Source organism: Calliopsis andreniformis, chromosome 8 (assembly GCF_051401765.1).
Source record: "Calliopsis andreniformis isolate RMS-2024a chromosome 8, iyCalAndr_principal, whole genome shotgun sequence".
NCBI lineage: Eukaryota > Metazoa > Arthropoda > Insecta > Hymenoptera > Andrenidae > Calliopsis > Calliopsis andreniformis.
Genome location: NC_135069.1, coordinates 3,756,344 through 3,778,509, shown reverse-complemented (window position 1 = coordinate 3,778,509; position 22,166 = coordinate 3,756,344). Strand labels below are relative to the sequence as shown.

The 22,166-nt window shown below is 44.5% G+C and overlaps 1 protein-coding gene across 1 annotated transcript in view; it reads left to right on the top strand.

The window, feature by feature from the left end:
• Nucleotides 1-22,166, top strand: part of Pgant2 (polypeptide N-acetylgalactosaminyltransferase 2) — a 160,235-nt gene that overhangs the window by 119,672 nt on the left and 18,397 nt on the right. The window contains exons 2-3 of the mRNA XM_076383355.1: nt 4,758-4,927; nt 5,562-5,681. Of these exons, the coding sequence (XP_076239470.1) occupies nt 4,758-4,927; nt 5,562-5,681 (290 nt within the window). The remainder of the gene's footprint in view (nt 1-4,757; nt 4,928-5,561; nt 5,682-22,166) is intronic.

The following is a 22,166-nucleotide window of genomic DNA, read 5'->3' as shown; positions in this document are numbered from 1 at the left end:
CTAACATCAATCACATCCCGAAGCGGGACCGAGTTTTGTCCCAAAATCCGTCAACGCCCGCTTCAAGACACCAAGTCCCCCTATTATCGCGTTAACCGTTTCGGCCACCGCTAACCAGCAATATTTCATCGTTCCACCGCTGATACAAGTGAAAATTTCGCAACATAAACGCCAATCTGTTTAAAACTAATTTCACATTGGATACCGCCAGAGGATTGAACAAATTTGTCTTTGGAGCCTTCTAAAGCCGAGAGTAGACAAACAGTGAGATTTATCTCTTGTTTAAACCCGCGCTGAGGCACAGGTGGCCGAAACGGTCTCGATCCGCGGGATCACTCACTGGGCGATCAAACGTGTCCTTCCCAGCGATATTTAATCCAGAATGGACAGGGCAGCGGCGCGAATTTAATGCCCTCGCGTCGCGTTCGAGTGTCAGCTGTCTACTTTGTCCACCGTCCGCATCCCAGCGAATCCGCGCCCAGTTTCTATATGCAAATCTACTCATAACTCACCAGCAACGTATCGAGCAGCCGTCTCCCTCTCACCTTCTCGACTCTCCTTCCTGGACCGATCCCACGCTCCTCTTGAAATGTAAATCGCTGGCTCTAGCGTTGTCGAGGAACAGAGAAGTTAAGAACGATGGAAAAACAGGTGGAATACGCCACTTCGAGCTTGAGATTCCGACGAGTGCGTCTCCGACGTTCTTCTGGCAGCTACCTGGCGTGCACAGAGAAAAATTTTTGTTCTGTCAGTAAACACCGGTGGTCTGTAGGCAAACACCCCTAGGTTTTTACCCCCAGAGTGGCATGGATGGATGGAAGGGGAAATATGGCGAAAAATACACGCCTGCTTTTAGAGGAGGTTTATGGCTACATGGGACTTGGACTGATTGCTTTGAAGCACTGTGATTTTAAATGTAGAGGTCTACATTTTTTTGGAACCCTACCCCTTGTAAATTTGACTCTCGTTTAACTTTGTAGGTAGTCAGTGCAGAGTTTATTGAGGACACAGTAAATATACTACAGATATCGAAAATGTGAATATTGAGGCTATTCAAACTGTTTCCGTGATTCGCTTTCACGTAAAAATAAGTCTCTACCCATGAAAAAGAATAAATAATTAAATAAATATTAGAAACTTTGAATAGGTATTTAAGTGGGTACTAAAAAATTCGATAGTTTGAATATTGGAATAAAATTTGAATATTAGAATTTACTTGGATATGTGAATAGAACCCAATTCCGTCTCGCTTATAATACATTCATGAATCGAAATCGAGATCCGTATCGCGGAGGGCGTCTTGAATGACACGTGCAGGGGAGGCGGGATAATCGGAGATCATATCCGTGGCGACGCAGCGTACGTGACGATTCCATAGGTCCCGCGACGCAACGCTCCCAGTGACGGATGGCAACGTCACCATAATTTAGTCGCGAAAATGTATTCCCGCGCGGCAATATCGAAACAGGCCAATATCGTTAACTCTAATTCGCTTACGTTTGCGCACGCATTGTCGAGCGGCCAATAACGAGATTAATAATGCCACCCTCGTCGATAATAATCGTGGAATCACGTACCGTGGCAATATCGGCCCGCTCGATTTCGGTTACCCGCGTTGAAACCAAGAAATACAGAATCACCAGTCCTCATAACGCGTTCAATTAATCCCATCGACGTGGATCCTTTTTGTTGTGGAATATTTTATAACAAACCGACCGTGCTCTGATTATTCGCGTTATCATGGGCGCGCAGAGAATGGCTGTCCTAAACGAAAAGTTCGAAAGCCAGCGTTCGATGGCTGATAATTGACAACGGTTCACTGATCCCAACGACACGTTATCCCACAATTAATGTCGCGAGAAGCTGTCGGTTCGTTGAACACCATCGATCCGCGCAGAAGAATGCACCTTGACAACGACAAATTGATGCACTTCCTGAATGATGGCGTCTTAATCCAGCACAACGATCTTCCACGTGGAATCGTCCATCCACGTCACCTGTGACTCTCAGAAACTCTCCAAGACGTTCTGCCATAAATATGAACACTATCCCTCGATGATTGTTACCATTATCTTCTGTTATCAGGAATATTTGTATCGATAGAAAAATAAATACAGTTTCCTAAACATCCTGTTGTACAATATTAATTTGACGTACAACCACGTACGCAACAGTCATTGATTCTGCATTGCGTTTACGTGCAACCGCACGTGGTTCCTGTCGATGCTGCAGCGATGCTCTTTTTCCGCGCTTCCGTTTTCGTATCGCGAGCCAACACAGTCCTCCAGGCCAGAAAGCCACGGTCATTGTTCAAGTCTATCGCGATAAGCCCGTGCCGCTGCATTTCCGGGCGTCGCGTAATCGTTGCACGCGCAATGAATTTTATGACGGATACGTGCGGTGAATTTGTCAAGCGAAAAGAGATAATACTGCTGGACCCGCGATCGTGCTACTGGCGACTCGACGAAATTCCGCGGGGCGGTCGATTTCGGACGCGGCGCTGAGCAGATGGATCGTTTCGTCGCGCTGAATAAAGAACAGAGGGGGAAATATTGTATTTTGGTAATCCTAAGGATGGGTGTCCATTTGAGAATGAAAATATTGGGAGTTGCTCTGAAGGATACTCTGAAATAGTGTATTCACTGTCTAAAGGAGATGAAGATCTCAAGAGGAACTTGTAATAGTTTCTTATCAGATAGATCATTTTCTTTAGATAGTGATTACACTATTTATTTACTGTAGAATTCATCTATTCCTAGCTGCCTGAAGCTGAGCACTTAAATACTGTCTAACATTCACCTTCAACTTAAACTTACAAATTTGTAAATGTAAAATTTAGAAAATCTTCACTTACCCTAAATTCACCCTTAATTGTCACGGACGAAATATTTCCATCCAGAAAACGAATCTTCTCAGAGACCAAAGAGGGCAACGTCGCAGTGCATTAAGGAGAACGAAAGGATCCATCGATCCGTCGAACAAAAGGCGACTGGCGAACAATCGCGTCCCAGCAGTAAGCTGTAAATAGCAATATTTTCTGGGAGGGTGGTAAATGGCGTGGCTCGGATTCACGGTCAAAGACGGCCACGGGAGAGGGAGGTGGGGAGGAAGTAAATGACTCGAAAGGGAACAAAGAGCGGTCGATGGAGAACGAACCGTGAAAGCCGTGCAAAAGTAGAAGGGGGAGCGTGAACTGCGACAGAACGTGGCCACGGTGAAATATTAATTCACGGGTCAGGAGTTGCGCTGGACCGGAAGTGCAGTCGGCTAGCCGGCACGCGGCAAGCTGTTGCATCCGGTTTCGTCTGCCCGACCACGTGACGTCGAAACGAGACGTTTGGTTCGTCGAAATAAAACTTGGCGAACCCTGGAAGCAATTACATTCTCATCGATGAACGAGAGTGGATCATTTATAGGCGAGCATGTAGATGAAAAAATTGTAGAGATTAAAGTTTGACTCTCTCGATACAGCGCAATTTCGAATGGAAAAGCACTGTGAAATTTTTCATAGTTTCACTTTGAAACTATGAAATTCTACTCCAGTAGAAGCTGATATAATTACGCAGACCCTTGTAATTGGATTGCTATTTTTAATCGTTCGCTGTAAAACTATTTCTGCCCTTCAAAGCCGATGTTTTTTGTAACAAGTATTTGAATAACTTTTTTTAATGGTACGCCATAGTTTTAATCTACTCCATCGCGTTCAGGCAAATCGACGAACGTTGCCAGCTGCCGATGCGCTGCACCCCCTATCGCTTCCTCAAGACCCGCACTCCTGTGTCTGACGTATCTATACGCATCGGACAGACAGCCGGAGATCCGACTGGGGAGATGGCGATGAGCAAAATTCGATGACCTATATATCCGATGCACAATGGCAGGCGCTCACAAAGGCCAGCAGGAGATACGAAGTACCTCGCGACTCCGTATCAATTCAGAATCAATACGGCGTATCTCGATGATGTGTCAATAGAAAGAGCCCCGCCGCACAACCGACTCCATGAGTCTTACAATTGGTTCTTGTACCGAAGCCAACTAAAGGCCTAGGAAGCTGCGAAGGACGAGGACTCTTGCATCGATTTCGCTGCGTCGCTGCAAACTGCAGCCGCGGGGTTCGATTGGTTGCGAGTTGCTGACAAGTCGGAGACAAATGTCTGATGGATGTTGTATTCACAGAGGTTTCAGTGGTGGAAGGTTCGAGGAAGTAGGGAGGAAGACAGTCTGACGATTTTTTGGCTGAAGTAGATTTAGCCAGAGGTGGTCAGACAGCCTTCGAACCTTCTTCAGATCAACTCTCCTTGGTAACTGTTGATGTATCGTGGTGGAAGATTCGAGGAACTAAGGAGGAAGGCAGTCTGACGACTTTTTGGCTGAAGTAGATTTAACCAGTGGTGGTCAGACAGCCTTCGAACCTTCTTCAGTTGAATCCTTCTTGGTGGCAACTGATGTATCGTGAAGCTACGAAGGCAACAGATGCTAACAGAGAACTGAATTCAATTCATGAAGCTTAATTCTAATTTACTTTGAGTCTGAAGTAAGCTACTTGCGATAAGATGCAGCGAAGCTCGTTGTTTCTCAGAGGAAGCCTTCGAGACGTTTCAACCCTTGACACTTCGTCGTCTGTCGGGGAAATGTTATTATAAAGCGATTCGATGAACGTTGCCTTTGTTCTTTGCACAGAGTGTTTGCTCGGTGCGAGCGAATTCCGGCAGAAAATTTAATAACACGTTTTCAAGAAGATCTCCGTTTGCTTGCAGAACGAAAACAGAGCTCTGAGACTGAAGGAGCCGGCGTCGTTGGCCCTCTCCGCCGGAAATTCCGGCAACTACGTGGACCCAGATGGCACCGCCATTGTGATGTCATCTGAGCTGTTGCCTGCTCCTACCCCCGATCCAAGAGTGACGTGGAATTACTTCGACGAGCAGGGGTAAGAACAAATTGCGTCTTTGTACCCTCTTACGAAACGTGAAGCTACAAATAACTACTTGACGAGACCATAAGAAGCTTAAAAGAATTCTGTAAATATCAAAAAGCGTAGCTTTTTATTTATCACTCACCAATCAAAAAGAATTTTTAGTCTTTTTTTTTCATGAAGCGATACTCTGAAGATAAAATTCACTTCTATAGACTGGGATCCAGCAGACAATTGCGATTCGCGTTAAACAACGACCTCGACGACGCAGTAATAGAAAGTATTTGAAAAGTATTTAGAATGCAGTCCCAGTCCGCGGCTGAGCAGCTGAATACTAATACCCAGGGAGGCCTTATGCATTGTTAAACGGCCGAAAAAGGGTTTCAGGATCCAGTATTAATGTAACTGCAGCTTGGTACTGCGGACTTCAGCCTGAAGTTAGCGCATCGATATTAATTATTCCACGAACTCCCATTAAGAACGTGTTATCTGATGCCATCGTGGCGACGCGCCTCGTTTTCTCTCTTATACTGACTCAAGACACCGTGCTTTATGGAACCACGCCGTGCTTCCTGAATTAGGGATCCCCTCTTCTACTATTCAGTATACTCGGACGAATAATAACCTCGAATTTATGGTTGCTTTTAAGGTACGTTTCGAGAGGAGGACTCCGCGCGGGTGAGGACCCATACGCGAGGAACAAGTTCAATCAGGAAGCCTCCGATGGACTTCCGAGCAATCGTGATATTCCAGACACTCGTAGTGCCATGTAAGTGGATTTGCATGTAGCTTCCCCTAGACAAAGTGGAAGAGTTCAGTCAGTGTCAGACAAATAAGAAAATTGTTATTCCTGCACGGTTTCACCTAAACCACCTATCACTCTCAGCTACACCACTAATAATCTCAGTGTTCCAAAACGTCTATCTCTCTGATCCAAAAATTACACTTCATCTCAGAAATAAATAAATTATTCAAACCAGATTGATTTATTAAAAGCCAAAACTGTTCTTAGATAGTCGTTTTCGGACACTGGATGATTTCGAAACACCCCGTACAAGAAAAAACGCTGAAACAACAGAAAGGTATCGATCGAGTGTCGTTTACCCCCGATACCTCGGCGAGCTTCAAACCGATCGAGCTGGCCAAGTGGTAGTTACAACCTAAATGTCGAGCGGCACTAAAAGTGAGAAATTTTGCGGTGAATATCCACGAAAGCGACGTTGTTATCGTGGCGGCGCTACATAAATCGGGGACGATGCATTTAAATCGACAATCGCGGGAAGCCATTCGACGACGACGATCCGCGTCGAAGGAGAACTCGCGGGGCTCCGTCTTGCCACGGAGAAATAAAAAGAGCTTATCTTGTCGGTCGATCAATCCTTTCATACACTACTATTGGGAGCTGCGGGAGCAACTCCGCAAGGATTATTCCTCGCAGATAATCGCCAGGATCTCCGCCCATCGTTGGGAATTGATGAACATGGCCCAGAAACTCCCTTACATCCGCGCTGCCATGAAGGAGCGACAGCGGCGGAGGAAGCTTGTGTTGAGAAAGAATTAGGTTGCACCGTGAATATCAATATTCCTAAATTTCATTGTAATAACAATCTGTGCAATATATTCGTGGCTCGAGATCAGAGAAGGAGGTAAATTTGCAAAAGAATTTAGCTGTTCTACGAGGGGATTATCGTTTGATTATTTCATGCTTTTTAATTTCCCAGGAGCTGCTTTCGTTTTTCGTTTGAGGAGCAAATTTTGAAACAAGTGAAACACCTATCGATTGTGGTTTATGTCACGATATGTTTTTTGGAGCATCGTTCATTGTATAATTTTGATAGCACACTGTAATTTCGTGTTATTTTATTGTACTATCTAAGCACGTATTATGAAATATCACTAAATGTACTGATGACGTTATTGCATATGGGTGTAGTGTAGCATTGATTATTCTGACAGTAGGTGAAACAATTGGCCTTTCGGATCGATAGTACTATCCCTGTATTTGCATATAATAGTGCAAACATTGGAAAAGTATAAAAGCTTGTCAGAGGAGCAGAAATTTCAACTGAGAATCGAATTTCAGAGATATATTATTTTAAAACAAAGAATACTGTGACGCAAAAGCCTCTGAAATGAAAGTAATTACCTAGAGACATCGCATTCATTTCAACTTTTCATCCTTTCGACAAATTTCACAGGCGCATGGAGCGTGTGCCTTTAATGTATTAACATGCCATACTCATCCGGTCAATAACTCGAAATCACATTGCGGGGAAATTAATGCAATTGGAGCTAGAATGTTTCTATCCGAAAATGGAACAACAGTAACAACCTCGATTGATATAACATCCTTTATACCTCTACCAACAATTCCCCACCTTGGATTATAACGTTTAATCGAAACCCGTGAATTGAATCGAAAAGCCTGATCGAAAACAATATCAAAAATAGCATCGAATAATTTCTTTGCCTATCTAAATGACTTCGATCACCGTAACCCATCCAGCCGTGGGCAACTCAATTACCGAAGCTAATAGAAGAATTCATATTCAGCCACATGAGGAAACGATTTCGCGATCGTTCATCTTGATGGCAAGCAAGAATAATAAAAGGTTAACTTTCATCTAGGTTTTATGATACTCGATTCCTGGCTCGATATTGGACCAGTTTCGCGGGCCAATACCTGGGGGCGGCAGCGACGTAAAGTCGGCGATTTTAGGCGAAAAGGAGAACGTTTCTTTCTGCTGGAACAAGCCCAAACGCCAAGTTCGATCCCACGCTCTAAACAGGCTCGAGGAATCGTGATCCTGTCGAGCAATGAGATTGAATTCGTCGAGCTGAAGGTTCTCCTGCTTAATGGTATTACCTGCTTTCCTTTCTACGCCCACCTATGGGTCTAATAAAAATGGTGGCCCTCGCCGGGCTTCTTTCGTCGTCGCTCGTGAAAATCGCAATCCAAACACGCGAGCTTTCAATTTCCTGGCACGAGGAAAGGCGAAAGGGTCAGTCTCGGGAACGTTATTCGCGAAACTCCGCCCAAAGGGAACGAAACGAATTAGTTATCGAGCGACGCTGGAATAAATTCTGGCCCAATCGCTGTCCATTCAAGCCTAGGTAATCAATGGTTAATGGAACCGATCTAATTTCCCAGTCGTGGCCACTTTTATGGACTCGTAATTTATTCACCGTTTACCTCGTTTCGACGAACCTTCGTCGTTTAATACAGCCCTTCGCTGGTTTCAGTTCGTAATACCGCGAATATTATTAATCGAAATCGTTGAAAGTTGAAACGCCAGTCCATAGACGAGTGGCCCCAGACTCTGAAGGTTCGAGTGTTTTCCTTCGCGAGGAACAACGATCGATACCACTTTGAAATCGAAAGGCGCTTGGCTTCGAGTTCTGACTGCATTCCCCACCCCCAATTGTCGTCGACTGTCGCCCAGGGGCTGAGACCAGGCCCTTCAATCCTCCACGGTGATCTAATTTCCTGGATCTAGCCCTTTCGACTGTATTCCAGCTCACGTGAGCTAGACGCGCTCAACAAGTATCTCGTCGCGAAGGAATCTTGCGTGTTCGACGGAGTCGCGTTAGGGAAATTTCACGTAGCGCACAATGGGCTGTTTGAATTGGAAAATAGGAATATTAGAATATGGAGAATTTCGATGGTATTCAAATCTGGTTCAGGTTGAGATATTTTTTCCTCTGTTATTTTGAATCGAAATCTGCACTTTTTTACAGTAAATCCAGCGCATTTTTTTGTATTTGCGAGCATTCAACGCTGGGATATAGAGTCAGTTGCGAGAAACCGGAAATAAAGGGGTCCACTTGCCAGCACTGCGGCACACCTCTCGATGGAGTTGTTGAACGTTTGCAGAACAGTCGAGGTATCGGATTTTCGGCAATCGACGTTTGCTAAACGTTATAAATGGCGCTACCATGCAAATTATGTTTAAACAACAATTTACTCGTTGTTTGCGTTGCAATGAATATTAATGCGGGGCCTGGCAATTTCACACGTTGGGCATTCTTTACGAGGTCGTTTCGTATGGCGCGCACTATTGCCGCGTGGAACTAATCTCCTTAATACGATATACAATCTGGACATTTGCGACCTGCTTTAATTATTAACCTGCAAAATATTTCAGAATAAACTTAAATAGAATAAAAGAAATAGTTCAATTTTTTTTCAAATTTTTACTCTCTGCTACTCCACGCTTTTGTATCTTTTTCTCTCTTTCCTTTTACTATTATGTTTCGCAATAAAATGGAAGTTATAACAGAATTAACGTTCTCGTTTGATTCTATCAATTATTTACCATCAGTTTACTAGTTCATCTTTGTTGATCGATTCGCTGTTCGACGTCCCTCAGCCACCGCGACCGTCATTCCTCGTTAATGCAATAGTTGTATCACTTATACGCAACACGGAAAACTCAAATATTTATGCACCCGTCTCGCTACGCCGCTCGAATACACAAGTCGTTGCATTAAACATGTCAGCGCGACCCGCTCCGAGACTGGAGCTGGTGAGAGAAATTTTACGCGGCTTCCCGATGGTCTCTGACTTCCATGCTCACATAAGTCTGAAAGATTTATCCCTCTCTGATTTTCCTTTAATCTATTCGATCTATCCTAGCTTCCTCTATCGTGAAAAGGAAATAACTAATCCAGGAAAGAGACAAGCGAATCCGCAATGGAAATATCGCACGTGAAATTAATTACTCGATTGATTAGTCTACTGATGAGGCAATAAAAAGGCTGAAGGTTTTATGCATTCAATCTTCTGTGAGCTTTCCCATCCCCCAGCAATGAAGTATCGATCTTTAACTTCGCTCGTGGTAGGAGGGAATTCCCTCGATCGATGGATCCTGCTAATTATCAATCACCTTTGGAAATGCTAAAGAGACGAACAAAGGAAGATAAATGAAAGTACTGAGTGGAGAAGCGAAAAAACGCGATCGATCGAGATTTCCGTAATTCGTTGCAATCGAGTTAGCGTTCTTCGTTTTTTTCACTTCCAGGGACCTCGTTTCTTTTCGTTTGTCTTCCACCCGCGGTAACCTTATGTTACGCGATGAAATATTCAAGCGTTGGTGAAAAGTTATTTCACGGAGCAATGGGGGTAAGCCAGAAGGGAAATTCGAAATTCAACTGGAACTCGACCGTCAGCTTTTGCGACAATCCGGAAAAATAACTCGTAAAAAGGGATTCTGGGATATTGTTCGAAGGGCGAGTAAAAAGTTCGGACGATTCAAGAGCCGTGGCAAGAGTTTCTTCGTTGTTTTAGCTTTGCAGCGAGGAACGTCGAAATCGACTGATCTCAGAGAACTGTGTATTTGTTTCTGCCATCGTTTCTCCTCGATTCTATTTCTTGATGATTAATTTCCGCTTTAATCTGTTTCCCTTATATCGGTACAGTAGCGACGTGTATCTGAAGATTGAACGCAGCGGTGCTGCTTCGTTTCTGTAGCTCATACAGGTATGTCTGACCAAAGCGGTTTTATACTACTTAAAATTGCAGTGGTACAACAGAGCTTGAGTAAAGCAATACTATTCGATCTTTTTCTTATGGGTAATTATTTTTTACAGTCTAGTACCTCTATTTAGATCATAAAAATTGCGTTTGATGTAAAAAAAAATGATAAAGCAGATAGTTTTTTACATTTTATAGAATACCAAAGGGGTTGAAAATTCAATTATTTTCGCCACAAGTGAATTGTGCCACGAGGTTATTGAGACCCTGGAAAACGTGATTAAGGATGACATATTGTCCGATACACTCGACCCGCAGAGTGGAATCTGGCACTGTTCTGTTCAGACTCCGAAGTCAATGCTCGCAACAGTGGATAATCGCGGACGCAGACGAAGTTCCTTGTACTGTAGTTCGACTATATCTACATTATGACGAGAATTGATAACTCTAATATCAGTAATGTGATCAATTACACTGTTAACTATCTCCAAATTCAAACTTATCTGGTAAAACAAAATCACTTTAAAAATTTGAATATTTCAAATTTCCTAAATTTCAACCCACTCGCCAAGGAATCTTAATGTAGACCCTCATATCAGGGACTCCTGCACATTCTGTCTGTTCCTCAGCGTCCATTTCTCCTTACACCTATCTTAGAAGGGAGCACATTCTCGAGAACGTCTTTCGATAAGGCTGAATCGCGAGTAAACTGAATTCCCTCGGCCTGGAAACGCAGCAGATCCGAGGGAAACTGCTCGTTCCGCGATATCGGCCACGATGTCGGTCTCAGTGGCGATTTCGTTCGTCGCGTATCCTCGAATCCACCGAGATCTCCCAGCCCCTGTTCGATTCCACCCCTTTTCTACCCCGTGACCATTATTTTCGCCCCCTCTATCCCCCCCGACGGGGACAGAGCACAGTTATTGCGAAATATAATGGGCGCAATACCGACGAAACATGCTCGCGGATTTGGCGATTGTTGACGGTTCGAGTAACGCGGATTTAGGATATCGAATTGGTTGCTCTTCCGTGGGAGGGAGCAATCGATGCACACGAGAATGAAATTCGAGCAGCTATATGCAGGTCGCTGTGTTTTTAATTGGGGATTACTGGAAATTGGCTAATTCGGCTTGATTTCCGCTACAGGCACAGTGGCAGTGAGAAGAAACTTCAAATGAGCAATTAGAGAGTTAGTATAACACAGAGTTTCTATGTTAAATAGATTGTATAGGCTAGTAGACTACTAATAATATCAGCAACGTTAGAATTACTTATTCATACCACATAAATATACAACTTTCAAACTCTCCTTTCACCACCGCCGTGCGCATCGTAACTAGGATAGAGCACTAAATATAGAAACTGCAGAAAAACGAAGGAGACCATCCTATTTTCATCGAAACGATCCGAAAACGACCACTAACGTTCGATCGTTCACCCGAGCGACGCCCGCTGAAAGGCACCGCGTCTACGCTATTTTTACAACCGATTATGCGTCGTCGTTTCCCCCGCAGCACTTAGTAGACGCCATCCGCGCGGATAAACTTGCACCGAGTTGCCCACGGTCGCTTTATCGTCCCATAAAGCGGGACAGAACTTTATTAGTCCGACGACCTGGCCTCTCGACCGAATGAATTCCCGATAAAGTAAACCGACGAAACAAATATTCGAAACGGATGATTCCGCGGGGGCGGCTGAGAATTTTTGGAAAAATGCTCGAGAAGAGGCAGGGCTCGAGGGGTGTAATGGTGGACGCGGTCTCATAAAGTTTATTAACCAGTAAAAACGGATCTCATGCCTGTACACCCCTGAGCGACGCGACGCTTTGCTTCTTCCTTGGCGCGGATTCTTTTTTTATCGCTCCACCTGCTGACGCGAAACTGCGCTCTTTTGTCGCGGCACAGGGACTCTGTCAAGCATCGACGCTCGTTTCCTACCCTGAACCACGCTGGGAAGTTAATTTCGCTCGCCCCCGCGCTGAACCGATCCCATTGTTTCAACCCCCCGATGGAGTGTACACGCTTCGACTTCCGAGATAATGAAATTTATGGCGAGGCCAGTGGAGAATCGTTCTGGACGAGAATCACGTTTTTCTGTGTGAATGCCCTCTCTGACGCATGACCATCTCGAATATGGAAGCTTTTCTACAGAGGCGCGTTATTAATAATTTCGGGGCTAGCATATTATGACCATTCGCGAACAGCCACTGAATATGATTACATATTAACGATCGCTTGTAATCCTCGGCCGATGGCCCCGTATAATTAATAAACTTGGAAATTACTGATATTGAATTCGACTGTTTTCCGAGAAGAACAATTGTTACAGTGTTCGCTTGCTTATCAGAGCACATCTAACGCTCGAAAATTGGACTCTCGCAGAGCGAGTCATTAGAACAGGGTCTTCGTTAGCTCGTTAGAGACTGCGGGTAATTAGAGAGTTGCTGGCAAACAGTCTCGTCCACTGGCTCGAGTAAAGAGTAAAAATAAGAATGATGGGTAAAAGGTGAATCTGTCGAGCTTGACCGATTATCGCTTTATCTCTTTCAAGAGGCTGTCTGGAGGACTTCTGTCGACGTGGCGTCTTCTACAGTCCACAGGCACGAGATATGGCGACAGAACTGAGTCTCTGCCAACCTGTGTAAAGCTAGACCATCTCTGACTTCGACTCTGAATAAAAAATCGCAGATTTAGAAAACGTAACTAGAAGCAGATTGATTCAAACCTCGATATCCCTAAAGAAAGACAGCTACAATACTAAGAACTTGCTAATAACATGGTTGTCGAACCACATTGTTAAGATTTTATTAAATAAATCAACGTATAGCTCAAAAACACCAGTTGATAAGGAGGCAAGGCGATGTCACGAAGGAAAACAAGAATTTCGACGTGTTCCTAGGAAAGCGAACCCCGTCTAAGCACCTGGTCTAAGCACCCTCGAGGGCGCTTTGAAGTAGCTGCCATGTAAATGCGCTTCTACGAGCATGTACCTGTTCTACGTCGAGCCGACAGACATGCCTCCACCGTATTTTATTTCGTTCCTCTTTGTGTCGTGTTCCTAGCAACGTTGCGAGAAAATTGAAAAATGTCATTAGCCGTTCCCCTGGTCCGATGAAAAACGTACGCCAGGAATAATAATGACACCCACGATAAAGCGAACGGAACCAACCCTCGTAAATTGATCCCCTCGACGCGCAAAGCGGCGTCGTTATAAAGCCGACTTCATGAATTAAAATATTACAAAATGCATGGATTCAGCGGCAGTTTTCAACCGCTGAATCGACGCCACGAAGCGCTTAAAAATATTAATGAGAACGACGGCATAAAAGCGGCGGGTTACAGGAAATACGGCTGGGCTCGCAAAATGTGTGAAAAGCAATTAATTTGTTAACGCAACGCAGAGGAACAAAGCACATGAGGAACAGAATGAAAGACATTTTAAAAAATTGGGGAGAAAAATGTTGTACTATTCAGCAAACCCTATTAATTACTCCAGAGGAGAATTAAAGGATCACTAATTCTGAGTCGAAAAAGTAGTCAAACTTTGAGCTTCTGTAACTCCGCAAAGAAAAATCGCAGGGAAGTGGGCTTGGTCTCATTCCAAAGGGCAAAGCCTCTACTCTAGCACCACTGAGTTGAACTTGATCGAAAAAAATTCTCGACTCCGTGACGTGCCGAGAAAGAGAGTGCTGTTTGTCGCAGAATCTTTTCCAACTTCAGAAGACTCTCAGGAACTCTACAAATTTTTTCTACGACATTTTCTGGAGGGATACTGGAGTATGAAGCCTTTCCTTTCGAATGAGACCTTAGAGAGCTCTCTGCGATTTTTTTTCGCCAAGATATCGCGCTTAGAATGAGAAGCGAGCCAGCAGCCTCTGAACCACTAGGGGATCCAGAGCCCGAAAAAGTAGTAAATGTTTGAGCTCCTGTAACTCCGCCAAAAAAAATCGAAGAGAGTTCAGCCTGGTCTCATTTTAAAGGGCAAAGCCTCTACTCTGACGTTCCTGAGTTGAACTTATTCGAAAAAATTTCTTGACCTCAGGACCGGCCGAGAAAGAGAGTGCGGTTTCTCCCAGAAAGTGTTCCGACTTCAGTCCTCTGTCAGGAATTCGATAAATTTTTCTCGCGACTTTTTTGCCAGGGAAATCGAAGTCTGAATCCTCCTCTTTCGAAAGAGACCTTAGCCAGTGGTCTGCGATTTTTTTTGGCCGAGATATCGCGCCTAGAATGAGAAGCGAGCCAGCAGCCTCTGAACCACTAGAGGATCCAGAGCCCGAAAAAGTAGTCAATCTTTGAGCTCCTGTAACTCCGCCAAAAAAAATCGAAGAGAGTTCAGCCTGGTCTCATTTTAAAGGGCAAAGCCTCTACTCTGACGTTCCTGAGTTGAACTTATTCGAAAAAATTTCTTGATCTCAGGACCGGCCGAGAAAGAGAGTGCAGTTACTCCCAGAAAGTGTTCCGACTTCAGTCGTCTGTCAGGAACTTGATAAATTTTTCTCGCGACTATTTCTTCATGGAGATCGAAGTCTCAACCCTGCTCTTTCGAAAGAGACCTTAGCCAGTGGTCTGCGATTTTTTTTGGCCGAGATATCGCGCCTAGAATGAGAAGCGAGCCAGCAGCCTCTGAACCACTAGAGGATCCAGAGCCCGAAAAAGTAGTCAATCTTTGAGCTCCTGTAACTCCGCCAACAAAAATCGCAGGGAGTTCAGCCTGGTCTCATTTTAAAGGGCAAAGCCTCTACTCTGACGTTCCTGAGTTGAACTTATTCGAAAAAATTTCTTGACCTCAGGACCGGCCGAGAAAGAGAGTGCGGTTTCTCCCAGAAAGTGTTCCGACTTCAGTCCTCTGTCAGGAATTCGATAAATTTTTCTCGCGACTTTTTTGCCAGGGAAATCGAAGTCTGAATCCTCCTCTTTCGAAAGAGACCTTAGCCAGTGGTCTGCGATTTTTTTTGGCCGAGATATCGCGCCTAGAATGAGAAGCGAGCCAGCAGCCTCTGAACCACTAGAGGATCCAGAGCCCGAAAAAGTAGTCAATCTTTGAGCTCCTGTAACTCCGCCAAAAAAAATCGAAGAGAGTTCAGCCTGGTCTCATTTTAAAGGGCAAAGCCTCTACTCTGACGTTCCTGAGTTGAACTTATTCGAAAAAATTTCTTGATCTCAGGACCGGCCGAGAAAGAGAGTGCAGTTACTCCCAGAAAGTGTTCCGACTTCAGTCGTCTGTCAGGAGTTCGATAAATTTTTCTCGCGACTTTTTCGCCAGGGAAATCGAAGTCTGAATCCTCCTCTTTCGAAAGAGACCTTAGCCAGTGGTCTGCGATTTTTTTTCGCCAAGATATCGCGCTTAGAATGAGAAGCGAGCCAGCAGCCTCTGAACCACTAGAGGATCCAGAGCCCGAAAAAGTAGTCAATCTTTGAGCTCCTGTAACTCCGCCAAAAAAAATCGAAGAGAGTTCAGCCTGGTCTCATTTTAAAGGGCAAAGCCTCTACTCTGACGTTCCTGAGTTGAACTTATTCGAAAAAATTTCTTGATCTCAGGACCGGCCGAGAAAGAGAGTGCAGTTACTCCCAGAAAGTGTTCCGACTTCAGTCGTCTGTCAGGAACTTGATAAATTTTTCTCGCGACTATTTCTTCATGGAGATCGAAGTCTCAACCCTGCTCTTTCGAAAGAGACCTTAGCCAGTGGTCTGCGATTTTTTTTGGCCGAGATATCGCGCCTAGAATGAGAAGCGAGCCAGCAGCCTCTGAACCACTAGAGGATCCAGAGCCCGAAAAAGTAGTCAATCTTTGAGCTCCTGTAACTCCGCCAAAAAAAATCGAAGAGAGTTCAGCCTGGTCTCATTTTAAAGGGCAAAGCCTCTACTCTGACGTTCCTGAGTTGAACTTATTCGAAAAAATTTCTTGATCTCAGGACCGGCCGAGAAAGAGAGTGCAGTTACTCCCAGAAAGTGTTCCGACTTCAGTCGTCTGTCAGGAGTTCGATAAATTTTTCTCGCGACTTTTTCGCCAGGGAAATCGAAGTCTGAATCCTCCTCTTTCGAAAGAGACCTTAGCCAGTGGTCTGCGATTTTTTTTCGCCAAGATATCGCGCTTAGAATGAGAAGCGAGCCAGCAGCCTCTGAACCACTAGAGGATCCAGAGCCCGAAAAAGTAGTCAATCTTTGAGCTCCTGTAACTCCGCCAAAAAAAATCGAAGAGAGTTCAGCCTGGTCTCATTTTAAAGGGCAAAGCCTCTACTCTGACGTTCCTGAGTTGAACTTATTCGAAAAAATTTCTTGATCTCAGGACCGGCCGAGAAAGAGAGTGCAGTTACTCCCAGAAAGTGTTCCGACTTCAGTCGTCTGTCAGGAACTTGATAAATTTTTCTCGCGACTATTTCTTCATGGAGATCGAAGTCTCAACCCTGCTCTTTCGAAAGAGACCTTAGCCAGTGGTCTGCGATTTTTTTTGGCCGAGATATCGCGCCTAGAATGAGAAGCGAGCCAGCAGCCTCTGAACCACTAGAGGATCCAGAGCCCGAAAAAGTAGTCAATCTTTGAGCTCCTGTAACTCCGCCAACAAAAATCGCAGGGAGTTCAGCCTGGTCTCATTTTAAAGGGCAAAGCCTCTACTCTGACGTTCCTGAGTTGAACTTATTCGAAAAAATTTCTTGATCTCAGGACCGGCCGAGAAAGAGAGTGCAGTTACTCCCAGAAAGTGTTCCGACTTCAGTCGTCTGTCAGGAGTTCGATAAATTTTTCTCGCTACTTTTTCGCCAGGGAAATCGAAGTCTGAATCCTCCTCTTTCGAAAGAGACCTTAGCCAGTGGTCTGCGATTTTTTTTGGCCGAGATATCGCGCCTAGAATGAGAAGCGAGCCAGCAGCCTCTGAACCACTAGAGGATCCAGAGCCCGAAAAAGTAGTCAATCTTTGAGCTCCTGTAACTCCGCCAAAAAAAATCGAAGAGAGTTCAGCCTTGTCTCATTTTAAAGGGCAAAGCCTCTACTCTGACGTTCCTGAGTTGAACTTATTCGAAAAAATTTCTTGATCTCAGGACCGGCCGAGAAAGAGAGTGCAGTTACTCCCAGAAAGTGTTCCGACTTCAGTCGTCTGTCAGGAACTTGATAAATTTTTCTCGCGACTATTTCTTCATGGAGATCGAAGTCTCAACCCTGCTCTTTCGAAAGAGACCTTAGCCAGTGGTCTGCGATTTTTTTTGGCCGAGATATCGCGCCTAGAATGAGAAGCGAGCCAGCAGCCTCTGAACCACTAGAGGATCCAGAGCCCGAAAAAGTAGTCAATCTTTGAGCTCCTGTAACTCCGCCAAAAAAAATCGCAGGAAGTTCAGCCTGGTCTCATTTTAAAGGGTAAAACCTCTAATTTTATATTCCTGAGTTGAACTTGCTCGAAAAAAATATCTGACTCTTTGGCATACCAAGAAAAGGAGGGTACTTTTGCCTCGAATCTTCTTCAAATTCAAGCAACTCTCTGAAACTTGATGAATTTTTTTAGCGACTAGTTTTACAGTAGTTTTTAAGTGTGAAATCTCCTTTTTCCAATGATATTGTAAAAATTGCTCTACTATTGTTTTTCGCCGAGTTAATTGCACTCAAAACCTGGCTTTACTAAAGTGCGTAACTTCTCACGCGCGTAACTTTTAAAATATAAAATCCCTCAGTCGCTTACGTCCCATAAATTTCGATTTCAACGCAGACGTATCCCGTGCAGGGGAATAAATGCCCACGCCACTCGGATGCAGTGGTTCACACCTGGAAAACTAATCCTCCGGCTTACTGGCGACGGTATAATTGCGTTTGCTTTCCATTTAAGTTGTTTGCGCTTCTGTTTACTCGTCGAGTCAGTCGCGCGGCCCTCGCTGAAGCAAGATGCATCTGCAAGCTCGCCTCTCCCTCGCTTAGTTGCAAGCGTTTCCCCATTCTTCGCAGTCCCCCTCACCCTCTGTCGGTTTTTCAACCCCCAACAGCTGGAGAGCCAGGGAATATTGCGGCTGGTGTTAATTACCCGATTGAATTTCATGCACCTACTTATCGGGTCTCTGCGACGCCTGGAGCTCCGTTTTAAACAGCCCACTTCACAATTACTGTCGCGACTGTTTGCGGCTCGCCGCGGACGTCGAGTCGCCGTTTCCTTGGGACACGGTTAATTAGAAATTTTATCGCGACGCTGGGGTACCTTTGGGTCTGCTCCGAGGTCTTGAGATACTTCGCTGGCTGCCTTCCGTCGAGCTAACTCCTTGTTGGTTCAGTTTAATGTTTTAAGAGGAAATAGCATTCTAATGAATGTTGGAAACTGGAGATTCCACTTCTTTGAGGGATTATTCTTCTTTCTTCTTTCGTTGACATTTTAGCTTTAAGGTTTTCATGCTCCCCAGATACAACATCTTTTTATTATACTACCTCGAGAATGTTTCTTATTTTTTTCCTTTTCCTCGATCGACCGCCTGGCGACGATATCTCTCAACAAGGAGCGATATCTCGCTGCATTTGCAATGATAATAAGCATCGGCAGCCTCTTCCTCCCAGGCCACCTTCACCTGCACTCTGCAGCTTCTCTCGATCGAGAAACCTGTCCATTCACCTTAATCCACCGGCGGTAAATCTCGGCAGCGTGCATTCTTTCGCCGCAACTGAATCACGTGAGACGCGCACAAGCATCAGATCGCTGGAGGACGAACTTTCCTTCGCCTTGAACGGTGCAACCGACTTTCCCCTGATGCGTGTCTTCGTGATGCATCTCGATGTTGAAATTCGGTGAGAGTGCATAAAAAAGTGTTTCCTTTACTCAGCTCAGGCGATTAATTATCGATAAGTGCAGTTTCTCCTCGTTGAAATGTACTGGTTAATCGAAAAGCAAAGTTGCAGCGGTCGTTGACGCGTTTAACACGGAACGTGTCGAGGTGAAACTGACCCACCGCCTCAAAACTGCCAGCCATGCAGCTCGTTGTTAACTGAACACAGATGTCTTAGATTCTATATCGGTTGCACAGGTGGACCTCTAATCGTTTCGCTCGGCTTGTGCTCGGTTGCATAAATGGGCCTTTAGGGTGTGAATACACTATTGTCACGTCACATGAAATCACGTCACATATTATAACAAATTTAATTCATACATTACTTATTTACTTATTCTCATTCACAGGTATTATAACAAAATATACATTTCATATATAACAGCGTAGGTATAAAACAAGGAAAAAGCCATAGATTTGCTATACTACGTAACGTGAGCTCACGTGACGTGACAGTAATGTGTTCGTACCCTTAAGCGGAAATGCAGTTGCACCCGATGCTCGATAGATTAGACGCCCGAACGAGCGGCGCGAAAGCGAATTAGGAAGCGCACGAGAGCCGCTGCGATGGGCGTTCGCAGCTGGGTTGCGATGGGGAATCAATGGAAATTGGAAATAGTATAGCCGTAAACGGGCACCGCGCGTATTTCCTCGATGATGACACGTCGGAAATCGTCCCTCTGCGTATCAGGACAAGCTTGTCAGCTGTTTAATCGTCGAATCTATTGCTCGTTTCGAGGGGATCGAGAGCGACGACGGTCTGGCGGTTAGCGACAGCTGATCAGCGTAAACCTGCAGACTGGCTGCATCTATTGATTACGGCGTTGCAATATTATTATTGGAGACGACAGAGACGGCAGAAAGTCTTTTAAGAGCGATATTTTTTTATGAGATTCTGTTAGGTCATTCTATAAGTAATATTATTTCTTGCTTTATGATGGGTGTACATTACATGTCATATAACAAAGTTATATAACTTTTTAAGAAGCGGAAAAAGAACTATTCTCTGAAAAGTTGTGTAACTTTGCTATATAGCATGCAGTGTAGACCCACATTTACATTTTAATTCAAGACCTTAAAAATCCTTGGAAGAAGAGTCTCCAAAGTTATCTAATAGGAAGGATCAAGAGAGTTAAAACGAAAACCAACAGTACGCATTAATTTCTCGAATACTAAAGTGATTTTCAGAAGCATTACTTATGGAATGACCAAACGCATCTCGTAGTAAAAAATATTGAGACTGGAGAGCTACTTAAATCCCCGAAGTTTTTAGCTAATTATAATATGTGTGTTCGCATAAAACAAAACAATGAACGTTAATTAATTGTTCTGAACCTACACTCGCATACATTCCTCTCCTTTCTTTCCTTCCAGCACGCGCAGCGGGGCCGTCGCGTCGCCTGGCTCCGACACTAATCCACGCTAGAGGCAGAGGAGCTGTTTTAGTTTTCGCTGAATAATACATAAACCGCTTTTCTAAAATCAGAAAGTTGCGGCCTGCCGCTTTTTCTCTCCTCGCGACTCGGTTTTTTTTCGCCCCCAGGACGGTTCGTTCGCGTGAATACTTAAACGCCCGCAGCTGCTGCATCACGTCACGAGCGTCCACCTCTTCCAGGACATCTCACACCACTTTTTCTCCTCTTTTGCGCGATGCAGTAACGAGCGAGTTTATTCGCTCTGGCGTTCGCTCCCGCTGACTCGATTGTTTTGGATTTGTTTAGCGAGAACTCCGCGTTTTCGTTGGTAATAAGCGGAGAGAGAACGTGGAAACGTGAGAATAATTCTGCCGGTGGTATTTCAAGTTAAATCGCCGGGGTGAAAGGTTAAGGATTTACGATGAGAATTCCTGTATATTTTATAGGTTTCCAGAAACGAGTAAAGTAGATTATCAAGTGAATATTGATCGTGGAATGATGACACGCGTGGAGAAAGTCTGTGGTAATCGATTCGATTCGATCATTCGCGGTCGATACTCCGTGCGTCATTATCGCGGTTGGAAATCCTCGACGACCAATTACGAGGAAATATCGAATATGAAATTACCGTGTACATTCAGAGAAAAGTCAATTCTGTGTCATGGATCGACGTGTGCCTCGTTTCCTCGTTTATTTCGGACTCCCTTCACGTTCGAAACGTGACCTAATCTTAACCACGCTTCGAAGAAGTTCTTCAGACTTCCCTGCTCCTTTGTGCCCTTATCCGTCTGACTCCTGTGCTCTCGAGTGGTGCCAATCATGATTCATCTTTGATGATATAGAGAGGAATGTAACACGTGAAGAGGCCACTGGGGTATCGACAGTAGCACAGATGTAAAAGCACTGCTTGATATAAAGCTGCACTTTACATGAGAAGATCAATGATAATTTTACATATCACGCTATTTTGAAATTGTCAAATATTCGAAATTTTCACAGATATAGATATTCAATTTCTATTTCATCAGTCTCGAAAAATTAAATTTCGCTTCCTAGAAATCAACCCCCACTTTTTCATTGACGTAGAAGAAATATTATTCGCAAGAAAATACTACTTGTCGCACAGACCTACGTCACATAAAAGCGTAAATTAATATAAAAAGATATCAGAAGTCTCTGAAAGCGGTTTTGACGGCGCTACTTTCTCTTCTTTTCACCGTCGTCAGAAATAGCGTCACTCCTGAAATAACTGAATTCACCACAGAATTATCTCGCAGATTTCATGGACCAGTAAAAATTCCAGCTGGAAAAAATACCCCGTCAAGCGGGAAAGCATAGAGACCAAAGAGCGCGAAAGCGCCGAGATAGCGGCAGAAAAAGGACGCGAGAGAAGAAAGGAAGGCAATTGCAGCAGCTTGCGAAAAATTACGTTGCAAAGGTGAGGCCAGACGTTGAAGTCTGCTGGGTGAGAACGAAAAGCGTGATCTTCTAAAAACTTATGCGAAATTAGATTTTAAATTCCTGGGATACCGCGTCACCAACGCCCATCTCTCCTTGAGTTACAGAGAAAATAGAAAG